Genomic DNA, 20230 nt, shown 5'->3' with positions numbered 1-20230 from the left:
TCCTCTCCTGGTTTCCCTTCACCTCACCCTGCTGCAGTGTCTGGACGTCTGAACGCCGTCTGTCTGTGTGGTTTTCATCCACTGGTCTCACATCTCCTGATGTTTCTATGAGGGGTGTGCTGATGCCACTTCCTGGAAGGATGAGTCCAAGTACAAGCACTAACTTTTCACTACTTGCCAACAACAGTGATCAGAGCCACTGAAAATGCTCATTTTTAAAAGTGGCAGCCAAGGCGGAATTTTTCTCAAATGCTCCAACTCTGTCTCCATAGAAAACACCACTTCTCTGAAACGCTGTCATGCAGAGTACAGCTGTAGTAAATAGCTCTTCTGCTCATGGGCGAGATGAGCAATAATGACAAGAAGGGACCCTGCTCAGTGTGACAAGATACAGTAAATCACTTCATCATAATTATCTTGCACAAGCTTCCATTTAAATTTGTTGCAGGTGAATGTTCCGTGTTGAACCTGTAAACACTCTTCTCTGAGTTTTTCTTCAGTCAACAGAAGAATTAGTTATCAGGAACATCCCAATTTGTCACCAGTAGTTTTTCTGAGGCTTGCTGTCAAATAATAAAAACCTGTCTGTCCAAATGAAGGTCTGTGTACTCCCATTGTAAGTGCTTTGGTCTCAATGCTTAATGTAAACATTCATATTTTTAGAAATGACTGCCTCTTATCCAGGCCGGGTCACTGAGGCAGCAGTCTAGCAGAGTTGTCCAGACTTCCCTCACCCCAGACTCTTTCTCCCCCAGACTCTTCCTCCAGCTCTTCTGGTGAGACCCCAAGGTGTTCCCAGGCCATAGAGAGACATAGTCCCTCCAGGTGTCCTAGGTCTGTCCTGAGGCCTCCTACCAGAGAGACATAGTCCCTCCAGGTGACCTAGGTCTGTCCTGAGACCTCCTGCCAGAGACATAGTCCCTCCAGGTGTCCTAGGTCTGTCCTGAGACCTCCTACCAGAGAGACATAGTCCCTCCAGGTGTCCTAGGTCTGTCCTGAGACCTCCTACCAGAGAGACATAGTCCCTCCTGGTGTCCTAGGTCTGTCCTGAGACCTCCTACCAGAGAGACATAGTCCCTCCAGTATGTCCTAGGTCTGTCCTGAGACCTCCTACCAGAGAGACATAGTCCCTCCAGGTGTCCTAGGTCTGTCCTGAGACCTCCTACCGGAGGGACACACCCGGAACACCTGGGGAGGCGTCCGGGGGGCATCCGAAACAGATGCCCAAGCCACCTCAGCTGCTCCTCTGGATGTGGAGGAGCAGCGGCTCTACTCCGAGCTCCTCCCTGGTGACTGAGCTCCTCCCCCTATCTCTAAGGGTGACTGAGCTCCTCCCCCTATCTCTAAGGGTGACTGAGCTCCTCCCCCTATCTCTAAGGGTGACTGAGCTCCTCACCCTATCTCTAAGGGTGACTGAGCTCCTCCCCCTATCTCTAAGGGTGACTGAGCTCCTCACCCTATCTCTAAGGGTGACTGAGCTCCTCATCCTATCTCTAAGGGTGACTGAGCTCCTCATCCTATCTCTAAGGGTGACTGAGCTCCTCCCCCTATCTCTAAGGGTGACTGAGCTCCTCCCCCTATCTCTAAGGGTACGCCCAGCCACCCTACGAAGGAAGCTCATTTCAGCCGCTTGTATCCGGGATCTGGTTCTTTCGGTCATGACCCATAGTTCATGACCATAGGTGAGGGTAGGAACGAAGATCGACCGGTAAATCAAGAGCTTCGTCTTTTGTCTCAGCTCCTTCTTCACCACGACGGACCGATACAATGACCACATAACTGCAGACGCTGCACCGATCCGCCTGTCGATCTCACGCTCCATCTTCCCCCCACTGAACAAGACACCGAGATACTTGAACTCCTCCACCTGTGACAAGGGCACTCCACCGACCTGGAGGGGGTAAGACACCTTTTTCCGGTTGAGAACCATGGTCTCGGATTTAGAGGTGCTGATCCTCATCCCAGCTGCTTCACACTCGGCTATGAACCACACCAGTGCACGCTGAAGGTCCAGGTTTGATGGAGCCAACAGAACCACATCATCTGCAAAAGCAGAGACAAGATCCTGTGGTCCCGAAACCGGGCCCTCTCTGGCCCCTGGCTGTGCCTAGAAAGTCTGTCCATGTAGAGAATGAACAGAACCAGCAATAAAGGACAGTCCTGCTGGAGGCCAACGTGCACTGGGAACAGGTCCGACTTACTGCCGGCAATGTGAACCAAACTCCTGCTCTGGGCCTACAGGGACCGAACAGCCCTTAACAAAGGGCCCCGGACTCCATACTCCCGGAGCACCCCCCACAGGACGTCCCAAGGGACGTGGTCAAAAGACTTCTCCAGATCCACAAAACACATGTGAACTGGTTGGGTGAACTCCCACGAACCCTCAAGCACCTGGTGGAGGGTCTAGAGCTGGTCCAGTGTTCCACCATCAGGAGAACCTGGTGGAGGGAATAGAGCTGGTCCAGTGTTCCACCATCAGGAGAACCTGGTGGAGGGAATAGAGCTGGTCCAGTGTTCCACCATCAGGAAAACCTGGTGGAGGGTATAGAGCTGGTCCAGTGTTCCACCATCAGGAGAACCTGGTGGAGGGTATAGAGCTGGTCCAGTGTTCCACCATCAGGAGAACCTGGTGGAGGGTATAGAGCTGGTCCAGTGTTCCACCATCAGGAGAACCTGGTGGAGGGTCTAGAGCTGGTCCAGTGTTCCACCATCAGGAGAACCTGGAGGAGGGTATAGAGCTGGTCCAGTGTTCCACCACCAGGACGAAAACGACATAGTTCCTCTTGGATCCGAGGTTCGACTAACGGCCGGACCCTCCTCTCCAGTACCCTGGAATAGACTTTCCTGGGGAGGCTGAGGAGTGTGATCCCTCTGTAGTTGGAACACACCCTCCGGTCCCCCTTCTTAAAGAGAGGGACCACCACCCCGGTCTGCCAGTCCAGAGGTACTGTCCCCGCCTGCCACGCGATGTTGCAGAGACGAGTCAGCCACGACAGTCCCTGCACATCCAGAGACTTAAGGAACTCTGGGCGAATCTCATCCACTCCCGGTGCCTTACCACCGAGGAGCTTTACAACAACCTCGGTGACTTCAGCTTGGGTAATGGACGAGTCCACCTCTGAGAACCCAGCCTCTGCTTCCTCAACGGAAGACGTGGTGGTGGGATTGAGGAGGTCCTCAAAGTATTCCTTCCACCACCCGACGACATCCCCAGTTGAGGTCAACAGCTCCCTACATCCACTGTAAACAGTGTTGGTGGAGAACTGCTTCCCCCGCCTGAGGCGCCGGACGGTTTGCCAGAATTTCCTCGGAGCCGACCAATAATCCTCCTCCATGGCCTCTCCGAACTCCTCCCAGACCCGAGTTTTTGCCTCCACCACAGCCCGGGCTGCGGCTCGCTTGGCCTGCCGGTACCTGTCGATTGCCTCGGGAGTCCTATGAGCTAACAGTGCCCGGTAGGGCTCCTTCTTCAGCTTGACGGCATCCCTTACTTCTGGTTTCCACCACCGGGTTCGGGGGTTGCCACCACACCAGCTCCAGAGTCCCTGTAGCCACAGCTCTGAGCAGCAGCTTCAACAATGGAAGTGGAGAACATGGTCCACTGGGTCTCAATGTCTCCAACCTCCCCTGGGATCCATGACAAGCTCTCCCAGAGGTGGGAGTTGAAAACTGCGTGGACGGAGGGCTCCGGCCTAGGGTGTCCTGGTGCCACGTGCACTTATGGACCCCCCTGTGCTCAAACATGGTGTTCGTTATGGACAAACTGTGACTGGCACAGAAGTCCAATAACAGAATACCGCTCGGGTTCAGATCGGGGAGGCCGTTCCTTCCAACCACCCCCTTCCAAGTCTCGCTGGGTGTTGAAGTCCCCCAGGAGAACAATGGAGTCCCCAGTTGGGGCACTATCCAGCACCCCTCCCAGGGACTCCAAGAAGGTTGGGTACTCTGAACTGCTGTTCGGTCCATAGGCCGAGACAACAGTCAGAGACCTGTCCCCTACTTGAAGGCGTAGGGATGCAACCCTCTCGTTCACCGGGGTGAACTCCAACTGAGCTGTGGGGCAATAAGCAAGCCCACACCAGCCCGCCGCCTTACACCGTGGGCAACTCCAGAAAAGTGGTGTCCAGCCGCTGTGGAGGAGCTGGGTTCCAGAGTCCAAGCTGTGAGTGGAGGTGAGCCCGACTATATCTCGACGGTATCTCTCAACCTCCTGCACAAGCTCAGCCCCCCCCCAGTGAGGTCACATATCAAATGACAAATAACACATTATATATAGTCGCCACTATATACAGCATTAGTTCAAATGAAAAATTGGGACTGACTCAAATATTCTTAACCAAATCAAATCAAATCGAGCCTTAGTGAATCGAATCGAATAGATTTGGGAAATCTGAATTGATACCTAGCTCTAGTTTTCATTGTCTCCGTAAAGGGGGACATCATTTTCAAAATGTTGTTGTGTAAACGTGAAACTTTTCTGAAATGAAAAAGCAAAAACAGTGCATTTATACTTGGAATGTCGTGTAAACAGGCCAAGTGGTAAAGAAGCTCCGAGATAGAGCTTTTTTTTTTTTTTAGCTATTTTGTAACAGTTTTTGTTTTATTAGTCAAGTGTGAACCTTTTTAGAAAGGATTTATTCTTATTCACACAATAACAAAGGGAAACTCTATGTCATTTATATGTTATTATAAAACGAGTATACTGGTCTTACCAAAGGAAGATGAAACAGGACTGTACTTGGCCACTGAACTGAAATAGTCTCAAATGAACCGTTTTGTTGCTGTTTCTTTGTCTCTCTTTTCTCTCTTGCTGTCCTCTAACACCACCTCTGAGACTGAACAAGGCACAGTTCCTCTTCACTGTGGCCTTTGTTTTCTCCTGTGGAATTAATGGGTTTTCTCTGTAAAAGTGCCATCAGTTATATAAATAAGCCTGAATTCAACAATACTTCTTCATCCAACTGAGGACCCCAGAGGGAGATGCAGTCAAACACACACACTCGAGCTCGCAGACAAATTCAGAGTCGCCAATTAACCTCAAATGCATGTTTTGGACTGCAGGAAGAAATCTGAGTACCCAGAGTAAAGTCATTCAGGGAGAACATGCCAACTCCGCAGACAAAAGATCCCCTCCTCACAGCCCACACTCAAACTGGAAGATTGTAAACCCCCATAGAAGACATACCCCCAATGTTTGCACTGAGTGTGAGTGTGAGTGTGAGTGTGAGTGTGAGTGTGAGTGTGTGTGTGTGTGTGTGTGTGTGTGAGTAAACAATATATTGTGAATAAAAAAATATTTTGAATCAGTGATTATGTCTTTGAAGATGTTTCTATTAGACATATTTGAATTGATCGATTTCCTGGTCAAGAACATTTCATTTCACATTAATACACTCAAATGTTTATAAATATGTTTATATTAATCATACTTGGAATGATCTATTTCCAAGTCATTAAGATCTATTTCCTAGTCAAGAACATTTATTACAGGCAAATTTGTGTGTGTGTGTGTGTGTGTGGGGGGGGGCATTTTCCAGGGGGTCCATATTAATTACTACGCTGGGTTTACAGCCAAGCATGATCTAACCACTACACAACAACCTCGTCATAAAACAATCATTCTCTCAAGGTCGTCTACAATCTGAAGAAATAGAATTTATGAGGTGAAATTTGAGCAACACTGCTTCTATTGTTTGACAACAGAGACATAAAAACATTGTCAATGTTTAAACTCACTGTGAAGAAAAAGATGCACAATTCAATCATTTGCAAGCTTTAAAAACGAGCCAGAAGAGCGTGACAGTGGTGAGACTTGTCCAGGAAACCAACTTGACGGCATTCTTGCATTAGAGTAACATTGTTTTACAGATCAGTGATAGAAGTGAGGGCACACACACATTCATACACTCACAGGCACACCAGACCTGCACTACAAAGCAGGATTAACATACCCAGGATATCTCTCTGTTATCTGGATTGACAAACCCAGACATGCACAATCCTTGATAAGCATTACAACCCAGGCTTTTCCCGTCGCGATCAAGGTGCATGCACATAAAAAGGGTGGAGTTTGCAGCATCCGACAAATCGCAAACTCTGCAGAGAAGCTTATGTAATGGAGGAGCAGTTATTTTTCCAAAATATGAAGAAACTCAAACGTCATCCAGGTCAAAAGCAACACTGCAGCAAAGGCCAGGAAGTAATGCTGGCAGAAAATTCCCGACTGTGTTAATGCTTGACTTTGTGAGAATATGACATGAGTAGATCACAGTATAAAGGGAGGCACTCTGGCCACTCACTGACGCTTTAGGACACCACACACATTTCAGTTTCTTCACTGTCCTGACTTTAGTCTAAATTTTCCAGAGCGTTTTGTGTCAGAATATTAATGCCATTAATTCACCGTAATGGCACGAGTCGTTGTATATTCCATAAGTTCATGTTTCTGCAGTTCTGCCATGTGTGACCACGTTATTATTTGGAGCTAAACGAAGTTGGAAAAAGTACAGAAACATACTTAGAAGCGTTCAGTGACAAGGCTTTATTTCATTCCATTGTTCATTATTGCACCTGTCCCTCAAAAGTCCGTCTTCAGCTCCTGTCACCACCAAGCCTCAGCAGGAGGCTCTAGGAGGAGGAAGGTCATTTATCCAGAGATCTGCTGGTCAGCTTTCATTCTCCTTGTTCTCTTCTTCATCAGGATGGCCACGACTTCTGTACTTTAATAGTAACCCACCGAATGACGTCGGGACCATTTAGTAGGAATTCACACAAAGTCAATGGTAGCGTGTTCCGGTGACTGAGGGCGTGTCGCCGGACTGCAGCGCTGCATGAGGCGCTGTGCCTTCACACACTGAAGGAGAGAAAACACTGCAAAGCTTTTGAAAATGCCATGCAGATTACGCTCGCTGCAATGTTTGTGATGCAAAGTGCAAAGGAGGCGGCGGGAATGCTTCTAATGTGAGGAAGATCCTGGTTCTGCACAGTTTGACAGTCCCAGATCTACCATCATACATCTACCATGTTTCCAGAGGGGAAAGCAAAGGAATAGCTGGGTTTCATTTGTGGATCATTAAGAAAAAGGACTGCGAAGTTGTAGTTCAGGGTCTTCTTGTTGAAGAAATGTGCCAAACAACTGTGATGTTGCAATAAAATGTTGTTTTGATGGATTGGTTAAAGTTTACACATTGAGAAAAGGATGTTAGATTGAAAAATGTTGAGAGGATATTATTAAACATAACGGGTTCCCAGGTAGTATCGGGACCATAAGCGTGAAACTGTGACAGGTACCATCCCTACCTATCCAGCTGCTCTGGAGCCGGTTCACCGCTCAGCACAAGGGACATGGAGACTGACCCAGGAGGACCTGGACCAGCACCGGAGGACAGGAAACCCTGAGACGACATCCAGCGGTGGTCCCGGGCCTCTGGGGTCCGTCTGGCACCAGAGAGCCTGAAGTGTTTGTACCACAATCACCTCAGGCCAAACTTAGCACGTCAGGCGTTTCTCCAGACCACTTCCAGGTTCTGTATTTAACCTGGCTGGTCCCAGGAGGCCCAGTGTCCAAGGTCTCCTGACACGAGGCCCAGTGTCACCAGCCAGTCATTCCAGGCCAATACACACCCGCTGGTCTACGTACACCAGAATGAAGACCAACTATTACAATGTCCACGTACTTTACAAAAAAGTCTCATCCGAAGCGCCTTTGCCTGCCACAGGGCTTCTCCTCACAATAATGCACTTAAAAACCTGGGACTCCTCATGCCATGAGATTTCAGGGTACCATTTTCCTCAAATACATCCTGGTGGTCTGAATATCCCGACTTTCTATCTCCAGCAGCACAGCCCTCAGTGTGGACCCACTGCCTCTCTGACCAGACCTCGATAAAGGCTGACCACGTCTGGAAAAAGAAGCATCTGCAGGCCAAAACGGAAAAGTTGTTGTTGTCAAAATGTATTTGCACTAGATGGTGTCGTAAACCAAAGCAGGGGTTTCAAACACAGTTTAGTTCAGTGGCCACACGCAGCTCAATTCCATCTTCAGTGGCTGGACCACTAAAATAATAACCTTTAAATTCAAAACTAAAGTTTCTCTTTGTTGTGGCGCAGAATAATGGAAATGTCTATATTTTCAGAAAACCAAACAATTACTTCAGAAAATGGCTCCAATCTAAACAGAAATCCAAGTCAAATGAAACCTCCTATTGGGAAATACAGTGAAACGTCCCAAAAGTCCTCTCACTGCTGCATTATGGGTGTTTTTCACAACCTCACCCTGACTTTGAGGGAAGCCTCTGGGCGGCACGGTGGTGCAGTGGTTGGTGCTCCTGCCTCACACTGACAAGTGGTAATCCCTGTGTATGAGTGGGCTTCCTCCAGCCCCCCCCCAGGGCTTCCTCCAGGGCTTCCTCCAGCCCCCCAAACAGGGCTTCCTCCAGGGCTTCCTCCAGGGTTTCCTCCAGCCCCCCCCCAGGGCTTCCTCTGGAGGACAGTTGTAGGACATGTTGTCCACCAGAACGGTCCTCTGATGTCTCCTCTTCCTCTGGGTTCTTCTCCAAACAGAGGAATTCTGCAGGGCTTGTGTCCATGATGAGCACCTTGGTTTGTCCTGGAGGACTTGTGTCCATGATGAGCACCTTGGTTTGTCCTGGAGGACTTGTGTCCATGATGAGCACCTTGGTTTGTCCTGGAGGACTTGTGTCCATGAGGAGCACCTTGGTTTGTCCTGGAGGACTTGTGTCCATGAGGAGCACCTTGGTTTGTCCTGGAGGACTTGTGTCCATGATGAGCACCTTGGTTTGTCCTGGAGGACTTGTGTCCATGATGAGCACCTTGGTTTGTCCTGGAGGACTTGTGTTCATGATGAGCACCTTGGTTTGTCCTGGAGGACTTGTGTCCATGATGAGCACCTTGGTTTGTCCTGGAGGACTTGTGTCCATGATGAGCACCTTGGTTTGTCCTGGAGGACTTGTGTCCATGATGAGCACCTTGGTTTGTCCTGGAGGACTTGTGTCCATGATGAGCACCTTGGTTTGTCCTGGAGGACTTGTGTCCATGATGAGCACCTTGGTTTGTCCTGGAGGACTTGTGTCCATGAGGAGCACCTTGGTTTGTCCTGGAGGACTTGTGTCCATGAGGAGCACCTTGGTTTGTCCTGGAGGACTTGTGTCCATGATGAGCACCTTGGTTTGTCCTGGAGGACTTGTGTCCATGAGGAGCACCTTGGTTTGTCCTGGAGGACTTGTGTCCATGATGAGCACCTTGGTTTGTCCTGGAGGACTTGTGTCCATGATGAGCACCTTGGTTTGTCCTGGAGGACTTGTGTCCATGATGAGCACCTTGGTTTGTCCTGGAGGACTTGTGTCCATGATGAGCGCCTTGGTTTGTCCTGGAGGACTTGTGTCCATGATGAGCGCCTTGGTTTGTCCTGGAGGAGTTGTGGCCATGATGAGCACCTTGGTTTGTCCTGGAGGACTTGTGTCCATGATGAGCACCTTGGTTTGTCCTGGAGGACTTGTGTCCATGATGAGCACCTTGGTTTGTCGTGGAGGACTTGTGTCCATGAGGAGCACCTTGGTTTGTCCTGGAGGACTTGTGTCCATGATGAGCACCTTGCTTTGTCCTGGAGGACTTGTGTCCATGATGAGCACCTTGGTTTGTCCTGGAGGACTTGTGTCCATGATGAGCACCTTGGTTTGTCCTGGAGGACTTGTGTCCATGATGAGCACCTTGGTTTGTCCTGGAGGACTTGTGTCCATGAGGAGCACCTTGGTTTGTCCTGGAGGACTTGTGTCCATGATGAGCACCTTGGTTTGTCCTGGAGGACTTGTGTCCATGATGAGCACCTTGGTTTGTCCTGGAGGACTTGTGTCCATGATGAGCACCTTGGTTTGTCCTGGAGGACTTGTGTCCATGAGGAGCACCTTGGTTTGTCCTGGAGGACTTGTGTCCATGATGAGCACCTTGGTTTGTCCTGGAGGACTGCCGCTGCCTCACGTGTTTCATTCTGGAGGAACTGCGTCCAGACGCACATTCAGCTGGTACAATCTGCCAACCCTTATTGAATCCATCTCATGGCGGTGGACAGTGTGAAGACTTTGACCAGCCCAAAGCGGTGATCCAACCATGATTAAACAACATCCACTCCACAAATTCTTGTTTGACTGAATGCTGCTCAGTCACTGAAAACACAAGCTTTTTTAAAATGCTTGGGCTCCGTCACCATGGAGACGGCCAAACGCTGCTCTGCTCACCACACCATGTGGTAAACAGTGGTTGTGCACGTACTCAGTAGCTGGACATTAAGTCCAGTTGGTGCTTTATAGTCCATAGTTTCCGTGGTAACAATCCAACTTGGTCGCCAACGTCCGTGTTCTCTGCTCATTAGTGTTTATAGCACCTTGTTCTCTCACTGCAAAAACAAGCAGCAGCGCCCACCAGTGGCCCAACAGGAACACTGCATGTGAACACATCCTGTGGAAACACACAACTTTTCTGAAAAGTTGCTGCGTCAACTGGGCCTTAATCAAATATTGGTGTCGTTCGTGTTTGACGACAGGAAAGTACATTGTTCAGTAGTTTGCCTTGCATCACCTGCCGTATGCCCTTATTCATTCAAACCTGCTCTACACCACGTCCACACATTTAGAGAACGCATTAATCATCTACTGTGTGTGTGTGTGTGTGTGTGTGTGTGTGTGTGTGTGTGTGTGTGTTTTGGTTGTTTCAACATATCAGCTCATTGGGTCCAGCCTGTCATAAAGACAGTTATTTACAATAACAAGGTTATTTAACTAGAAACGCTGCTTCCAGCCAATCACAGTGGTTCTGGATCACAGTGGTTCTGGAGGTCACTGGCCCGGATCTGTAGGGTCTGGATCACAGTGGTTCTGGATCACAGTGGGTCTGGATCACAGTGGTTCTGGATCACAGTGAGTCCCTCCGAGGTCCACTGACAGAAATATATTTATTTATTTATTTTGAGGAATAATGATGAAGCTTTTTTAAAACATGTTTTCATGGACTTATCAGTTTGTGTAAGAATCCAGTTTGGAGCTCAGGGAGTCCACCAGGACAGACAGGACAGGCCGTCCTGCTGTCCTGCTGTCCTGTCACCAGGACAGCCCGTCCTGCTGTCCTGCTGTCCTGTCCAGCCCATCCTGTCCGTCCACACGAAGCGTAGTGTTTTTGCAGGCTGTCTTTCCTCAACATCATGATTCAGCAGGTAAAACAAAGTTTGGACATTTGGTGGGTCAATCATTGAGTTTATATATAAACCTGATATAAAGATATAACGTGATATAAAGATATAAACTGATCCAGGCTGGAGCCTTTCTGTCACTAAAGTCCTGTTTATTCCACGTCTTTAAATGAAAACTCAAAACTCTCATTACATTTTGGCCTCCAAGTCCAACACTACTACAACTACAACCGTTACACACTTTACACCAGTCCAAGTCCAACACTACTACAACTACAACCGTTACACACTTTACACCAGTCCAAGTCCAACACTACTACAACTACAACCGTTACACACTTTACACCAGTCCAAGTCCAACACAACTACAACTACAACCGTTACACACTTTACACCAGTCCAAGTCCAACACTACTACAACTACAACCATTACACACTTCACACCAGTCCAAGTCCAACACTACTACAACTACAACCGTTACACACTTTACACCAGTCCAAGTCCAACACTACTACAACTACAACCGTTACACACTTTACACCAGTCCAAGTCCAACACTACTACAACTACAACCGTTACACACTTTACACCAGTCCAAGTCCAACACTACTACAACTACAACCGTTACACACTTTACACCAGTCCAAGTCCAACACTACTACAACTACAACCGTTGCACACTTTACACCAGTCCAAGTCCAACACTACTACAACTACAACCGTTACACACTTTACACCAGTCCAAGTCCAACACTACTACAACTACAACCGTTACACACTTTACACCAGTCCAAGTCCAACACTACTACAACTACAACCGTTACACACTTTACACCAGTCCAAGTCCAACACTACTACAACTACAACCGTTAAACACTTTACACCAGTCCAAGTCCAACACTACTACAACTACAACCGTTACACACTTTACACCAGTCCAAGTCCAACACTACTACAACTACAACCTTTACACACTTTACACCAGTCCAAGTCCAACACTACTACAACTACAACCGTTACACACTTTACACCAGTCCAAGTCCAACACTACTACAACTACAACCGTTACACACTTTACACCAGTCCAAGTCCAACACTACTACAACTACAACCGTTACACACTTTACACCAGTCCAAGTCCAACACTACTACAACTACAACCGTTACACACTTTACACCAGTCCAAGTCCAACACTACTACAACTACAACCGTTACACACTTTACACCAGTCCAAGTCCAACACTACTACAACTACAACCGTTACACACTTTACACCAGTCCAAGTCCAACACTACTACAACTACAACCATTACACACTTTACACCAGTCCAAGTCCAACACTACTACAACTACAACCGTTACACACTTTACACCAGTCCAAGTCCAACACTACTACAACTACAACCGTTACACACTTTACACCAGTCCAAGTCCAACACTACTACAACTACAACCATTACACACTTCACACCAGTCCAAGTCCAACACTACTACAACTACAACCGTTACACACTTTACACCAGTCCAAGTCCAACACTACTACAACTACAACCGTTACACACTTTACACCAGTCCAAGTCCAACACTACTACAACTACAACCGTTACACACTTTACACCAGTCCAAGTCCAACACTACTACAACTACAACCGTTACACACTATACACCAGTCCAAGTCCAACACTACTACAACTACAACCGTTACACACTTTACACCAGTCCAAGTCCAACACTACTACAACTACAACCGTTACACACTTTACACCAGTCCAAGTCCAACACTACTACAACTACAACCGTTACACACTTTACACCAGTCCAAGTCCAACACTACTACAACTACAACCGCTACACACTTTACACCAGTCCAAGTCCAACACTACTACAACTACAACCGTTACACACTTTACACCAGTCCAAGTCCAACACTACTACAACTACAACCGTTACACACTTTACACCAGTCCAAGTCCAACACTACTACAACTACAACCGTTACACACTTTACACCAGTCCAAGTCCAACACTACTACAACTACAACGTTACACACTTTACACCAGTCCAAGTCCAACACTACTACAACTACAACCGTTACACACTTTACACCAGTCCAAGTCCAACACTACTACAACTACAACCGTTACACACTTTACACCAGTCCAAGTCCAACACTACTACAACTACAACCGTTACACACTTTACACCAGTCCAAGTCCAACACTACTACAACTACAACCGTTACACACTTTACACCAGTCCAAGTCCAACACTACTACAACTACAACCGTTACACACTTTACACCAGTCCAAGTCCAACACTACTACAACTACAACCGTTACACACTTTACACCAGTCCAAGTCCAACACTACTACAACTACAACCGTTACACACTTTACACCAGTCCAAGTCCAACACTACTACAACTACAACCGTTACACACTTTACACCAGTCCAAGTCCAACACTATTACAACTACAACCGTTACACACTTTACACCAGTCCAAGTCCAACACTACTACAACTACAACCGTTACACACTTTACACCAGTCCAAGTCCAACACTACTACAACTACAACCGTTACACACTTTACACCAGTCCAAGTCCAACACTATTACAACTACAACCGTTACACACTTTACACCAGTCCAAGTCCAACACTATTACAACTACAACCGTTACACACTTTACACCAGTCCAAGTCCAACACTACTACAACTACAACACTTTCTGTGTCAAACAGACGTCCTTTCTCAAGCGTTACCATGTGAACTGGAACTGTTCTGAGAGGAACAGTGAACGCCATGCACTTTGACTGGAGACGCTGTGTCCACACTGTGTCCATTGCTGTGTCCACACTGTGTCCAGTGTGTCCACGGAGGCTCCCCACTGGGAGGTTTGTCATCAGAGCACCTGACGGCCCCCAGCGGCCCCCGATGGGCCCCGGCAGCCCCCCGATGGCCCCCGATGGGCCTTGATGGGCCCCGGCAGCCCCCCGATGGGCCCCGATAGGCCCCGGCAGCCCCCCGATGGCCCCCGATAGGCCCCGGCAGCCCCCCGATGGCCCCCAATAGGCCCCGGCAGCCCCCCGATGGCCCCCGATGGGCCTTGATAGGCCCCGGCAGCCCCCCGATGGCCCCCGATGGGCCTTGATGGGCCCCGGCAGCCCCCCGATGGCCCCCAATAGGCCCCGGCAGCCCCCCGATGGCCCCCGATGGGCCTTGATAGGCCCCGGCAGCCCCCCAATGGCCCCCGATGGGCCTTGATGGGCCCCGGCAGCCCCCCGATGGGCCCCGATAGGCCCCGGCAGCCCCCCGATGGCCCCCGATAGGCCCCGGCAGCCCCCCGATGGCCCCCAATAGGCCCCGGCAGCCCCCCGATGGCCCCCGATGGGCCTTGATAGGCCCCGGCAGCCCCCCGATGGCCCCCGATGGGCCTTGATGGGCCCCGGCAGCCCCCCGATGGCCCCCAATAGGCCCCGGCAGCCCCCCGATGGCCCCCGATGGGCCTTGATAGGCCCCGGCAGCCCCCCGATGGCCCCCGATGGGCCTTGATGGGCCCCGGCAGCCCCCCGATGGCCCCCAATAGGCCCCAGCAGCCCCCCGATGGGCCCCGGCAGCCCCCCGATGGCCCCCCAATGGCCCCGGCAGCCCCCCGATGGGCCCCGGCAGCCCCCCGATAGGCCGGAGGTTCGACTCCCTGCAGCAGGAGGACGGAGGACGGTCCTCCTCCAGATCTACACTCAGAAAGGTTATTAAATAGTCAGAACACAACGGTCCAAATGACACTTCCCGGTTCTCGCCCTGGTTCTAGTCCTGCCCCTGTTCTAATCCTACCCCTGTTCTAGTCCTGCCCCAGTTCTAGTCCTGCCCCGGTTCTAGTCCTGGTTCTCATCCTGCCCCGGTTCTCGTCCCGGTTCTCGTCCCCACACAGGGACGGAGACAGAGCAGGGCAGGAGAAAACAAGTGGTCTGACACCCGACACCCAGTCCTTCATGGAGCTGCTGAGGCCCAACACACACCCAGAGGTCCTGCAGCTCCCAGGAGCCGGGGGACGGTCCCGTGTCTGTCCCTCTCTTGTTCCCTGTCTGTCTCTCTCTGTGTCCCTGTCTGTCTCTCTCTGTCCATCTCCTCTCTGTCCCTCTCTCGTTCCCTGTCTGTCTCTCTCTGTGTCCCTGTCTGTCCCTCTCCTCTCTCGTTCCCTGTGTGTCTCTCTCTCTGTCCCTGTCTGTCTCTCTCTGTCCCTGTCTGTCCCTCTCCTCTCTCGTTCCCTGTCTGTCCTTCTCTCCGTCTCTCTCTCTGTCCCTGTCTGTCCCTCTGCAGCGCCGCTCATCAGCCCTGGAGACTGAAACACCTCAACTTCGATCCTGTCTGCTGGTTTCACTGTGGCACACACACACACACACACACACACACACACACACGCGCGCGCGCGCGCGCGCACGCACGGCTGCAGCACAGGTTTGGTCCAGGTTTTGTCTCCAGGACGCGTCGTGAGGACGGAAGTCAGTAGAAAGTGAACTCACCGTGTATCGCCGCCAGAAGACAAGTCGCGAGCAGCGCGAGCCGCGGCAGAGCGCCCATTGCTGTCCTCTGCTTAAATCCACAACTCCCACTCCATGTTCACTCCGCTGGAAGGTGGACACGAACAAACTACCGACAATTCCCTCTGCTCCGGTACGAGAGTGTGTGTGTGTGTGTGTGTGTGCGTGTGTTTATGTCTGCGTGTCTCCGTGTGGACTTTCTCCTCCGTTACAGCCTCGCGCTACTTTATACTTTGGCCGTCGGGCTCGCGCACAGGGAGAAAGGGCAGGCGGACGTGGTGTGACGTCACCGACACGAGGCAGCAACAGCTTTCTTCCCCCACTGGTTTGACCGATGTTGTTGTCATTGCGTGCGCGCGAGTGCGCGCATACGTGTGCGTGTGTATAAACACTACGACACTTTACACAACGTTGCCAGTGGAAACGCGCCAGGGCTGTTTGCGTTCTCATTTCACAAACGTTTTGCATTTACAAGTTTGAAGTGAAAACGCAAAGTTTTTCCATTTTCGTATTAGAAAAGTTTCACATTTTCAATTTTGCATTTTTGTTCCAACAAACAATTCATATTAACACAGCAATGTTTTGAAATCGACACCCATTTACACACCAATTGCAGAAACATTGAAAATGATGTAGTTAGCATGCCAGGCCCCGTTGATTGTTGGTAAGGAAACCAAGCCACTAGTTGGCCCCGTTGGTTGTTGGTAAGGAAACCTCCCACACATGAGCCGAGAACAACACACTATAAACATTAACAATGGCAAGGTCGCAGACGGCCAACTTAAATTATTATTACGGTGACTGTAATAGTCCCAGGAGAATGTCGTCGCCATGGAGACAGCCAGCGTTTTCAGAAAATGTTGTTTTCACCTGTCCACACAACAACGGAGTCGGAGCGTTTTCAAAAAGTTCCACTTTGGGAGGTGTTCTCGAAAACTTGCGGTTTCAGTGGCTCCGCACTGTTGTCACTTAAAACCTGTGCCTCACCAACAGGAAAACAAAGGAACTGTGTACAAACATGCAAACATTGAACGGCGTCCATGTCCTGTTTGAAGCTACAGACCTCACAAGAACACTCCACGCACACAGACAACAGGAAATGTACACGTTTTTACTAACTTCTGAGGTACAACAAGGGTATAACGTTGTCATGTCTCTAGAATCAAGAACATTTTGATTGAGCGTGATGCTGAAAATACTCCATGCATTTGTTACTTCCAGAGTATTCTATAGATATATATATACTTTATCCATATGTAGTCAATATTCAGATTCAGTGATTTACCCTGAAGTCTCAATTCAATTCAATTCAAAACACTTTTTTTTATCCCCAAGGTGCACTTTTAAAACAACCCACACATTCGAAAGTTTACATTTGTGAATCAAAGTCTTTTCACACAATAATAATTCAACACTGAACTATGGCTTCTTATCATTAAGAACGAGAACAAATCTTTTATTTTTTTCCTGAAGCCAGTGTAATAATCCCTGCATGACATCCAGTTGTGCGTCGCCATCCTAAACTCCTGCACATATTGTATACACAAAAGAAAAACAAATAGTCTCAATTTCAGATTTACTTTGTGCAAACAGTACTTTGTCTCAAATGTTTCTTCAAAATTCTTTTAATTTTGACTTTGCACAAATAGGAATAAACCACAGCACAAGATCTGCAGCACTCTATTCTGGTTGGATATATTTCACTATTTTACCGAGATATTGGGAATGTATGAATTCATTTGGCTTTGTTACGTTTGAAATGGCCACGGTTGTTCCATTATTGACCAGTCAGATGCACCTTGTGTGAAAGTTGATCTCAGAGAAACGTCACGGCTTCAATCATCTGAATGTGTGAAAATATATGTTCTGTCCAGGATTTGCCTTCTTTTTTTATTTTCACCATTTGGTGTTTGCTCATAAGGTGATTTGAAATTGGTTTCTTTAATCACAAATAGCATAATCAGTCATACAACACGTGAAATCAACACTTTGCTGTTTGAGTTGTAATTGAATATGGTAGTCGAGTATGAATTCACCAGAAACATGTTAGTGAACATGTCTCACAGTTCAACATACATCAGAAATCCTTTTCTGGGATTTGTCCAACTCCCCCAAGGTTGTAATAGTTTGACATTTCCTATTAGTTTTAAATCGGCCAGCTTGAAATACTTTTTTGAGAAACTTTCCTCACTGTCATTAGTCTGTTCAACACATAGTTGTAGTTTTATTTTCTATCAAATGTATTGCAATTTTCTTCTTTTTTGATTTTTGTAGCTTCAAATGCAGGATTCTGAATAGTTTAAATTCTATTCTATTTCAACAAAACCAAATATAACAGTCATTTCAAGGAACTTTATATGAGAAAGATGGTGGAAGGAAACTGCAGAGGAAAAACATGAAGAAACATGCAGAACCAGAGAGAGGACAGAGGAGAGGACAGACACAGACATATGGGAGGAGAAGAAAGGAGAGGACAGACACAGACAGAAGGGAGGAGAGGAAAGGAGAGGACAGACACAGACAGATGGGAGGAGAAGAAAGGAGAGGACAGACACAGACAGATGGGAGGAGAAGAAAGGAGAGGACAGACACAGACAGATGAGAGGAGAGGAAAGGAGAGGACAGACACACAGACAGAAGGGAGGAGAGGAAAGGAGAGGACAGACACAGACAGAAGAGAGGAGAGGAAAGGAGAGGACAGACACAGACATATGGGAGGAGAAGAAAGGAGAGGACAGACACAGACAGAAGGGAGGAGAGGAAAGGAGAGGACAGACACAGACAGATGGGAGGAGAAGAAAGGAGAGGACAGACACAGACAGATGAGAGGAGAGGAAAGGAGAGGACAGACACAGACAGATGGGAGGAGAGGAAAGGAGAGGACAGACACACAGACAGAAGGGAGGAGAGGAAAGGAGAGGACAGACACAGACAGAAGAGAGGAGAGGAAAGGAGAGGACAGACACACAGACAGAAGGGAGGAGAGGAAAGGAGAGGACAGACACAGACAGAAGGGAGGAGAGGAAAGGAGAGGACAGACACAGACAGAAGGGAAGAGAGGAAAGGAGAGAACAGACACAGACAGATGGGAGGAGAGGAAAGGAGAGGACAGACACAGACAGATGAGAGGAGAGGAAAGGAGAGGACAGACACAGACAGATGAGAGGAGAGGAAAGGAGAGGACAGACACAGACAGATGAGAGGAGAGGAAAGGAGAGGACAGACACAGACAGATGGGAGGAGAGGAACGGAGAGGACAGACACAGACAGATGAGAGGAGAGGAAAGGAGAGGACAGACGGGATTCAGACCCGCTGACGATTCTGAAACCGTATCAGAGAAAAAAAACCGAAGAAATTTGACAAGTTTTGAAAATGCATTGAGATGATGAGCCACACAATGAAACGATGCATAAGAAAACAGCTTTAAGAACAGAACAAGATCAGATGCACTTAAAAGCATAAAAGTCAACACAGATTAAAGACATATAAGAAACAGAAAATGAATTAGTTGTGAGATAAATGTCTGGAGGGGGAAAAGTCTGAGAGCACAAAACACAAGCAGCTCTTCATAGAAAGTCTGAACTCATAAATACGTATATATAAGAACTGTACTACAGCTGAATAACAAACCTGCAGGTTATATTCCACAACATCGAGTGAACACAGGGAATCAATGTGCACATTTATCCGTAACAAAATATTAGTTCACTTTGAATTCGATGGCAGCAAATTAAGTACAGAAATAAATGAAACAAAAATTCAGCCGTAACGACAGAAATCAGAAACGACTCGGGGAACAGTTGTCATTTGTTATTTAGCAACATGCACTTCACTGTTATTGTAAAGCTCATTGTCATACATACTCCATTGAGTTTTAGAGGTGAAGCATTATTTGTCTATTTAAGGTATAACAAAAGTATTTATACCATGTCAACCCCGAACCAGAGAGGAAAAAGTGAGAATCAGCAGAGTCTGAATTGTTTAACAACAAATGAAGAATCTCAGCCTGGCAGCTCAGTGAGCAGACAGTGACCTCCTGTGTGTGTTTACCTGGATATCATGTTCTTTTGTTATTCTAATTCTTTGCTAAAAACCCACAGACAACGTTTGAAACACCTCAACACTTTCTAAAACTGCCGATACAAGAAAACAAGCGAGGCAGAGCAGGACAGAGGACACACTGATCACCGTGACGACGCCTGGAGACTCGTTGTACCAGTCGACAAGAAAAGCCTCAAGTTTGGCATCAAGAGTCAGACTTTCTCTTGCCAAACACTTTTTCCAGCAGAAGCTTCATTGGTTTTCACTCCAGTTAAATGATTGTTTTGCATAACAAAGTAAACACAATACAATATAAGTATATTTCTTTCATAGCGCTCCATTCAACTCTGGTGCAGCTCCTGTTCAATAATGTTTTTGAAAGTATCCTGAGAGAAAATGAATCTCCACACAGAAAAGCTAGACCATCATCACTACGAGGCA

The 20230-nt window shown here is 48.2% G+C and overlaps 1 protein-coding gene across 1 annotated transcript in view; it reads right to left on the bottom strand.

The window, feature by feature from the left end:
• The window catches only part of lrp5 (low density lipoprotein receptor-related protein 5), a 100446-nt gene extending 84508 nt beyond the window's left edge, over positions 1 to 15938 (bottom strand). The window contains exon 1 of the mRNA XM_080504677.1: positions 15730 to 15938. Coding sequence (XP_080360803.1) covers positions 15730 to 15787 — 58 coding nt within the window. The 5' untranslated portion in view covers positions 15788 to 15938. The remainder of the gene's footprint in view (positions 1 to 15729) is intronic.
• Positions 15939 to 20230: the final 4292 nt, after the last annotated feature.

Source organism: Blennius ocellaris (genome assembly GCF_963422515.1).
Source record: "Blennius ocellaris genome assembly, chromosome: 11".
NCBI lineage: Eukaryota > Metazoa > Chordata > Actinopteri > Blenniiformes > Blenniidae > Blennius > Blennius ocellaris.
The sequence above is the reverse complement of the archived record's forward strand: the minus strand, read 5'-3'. Positions and strand labels throughout refer to the sequence as shown.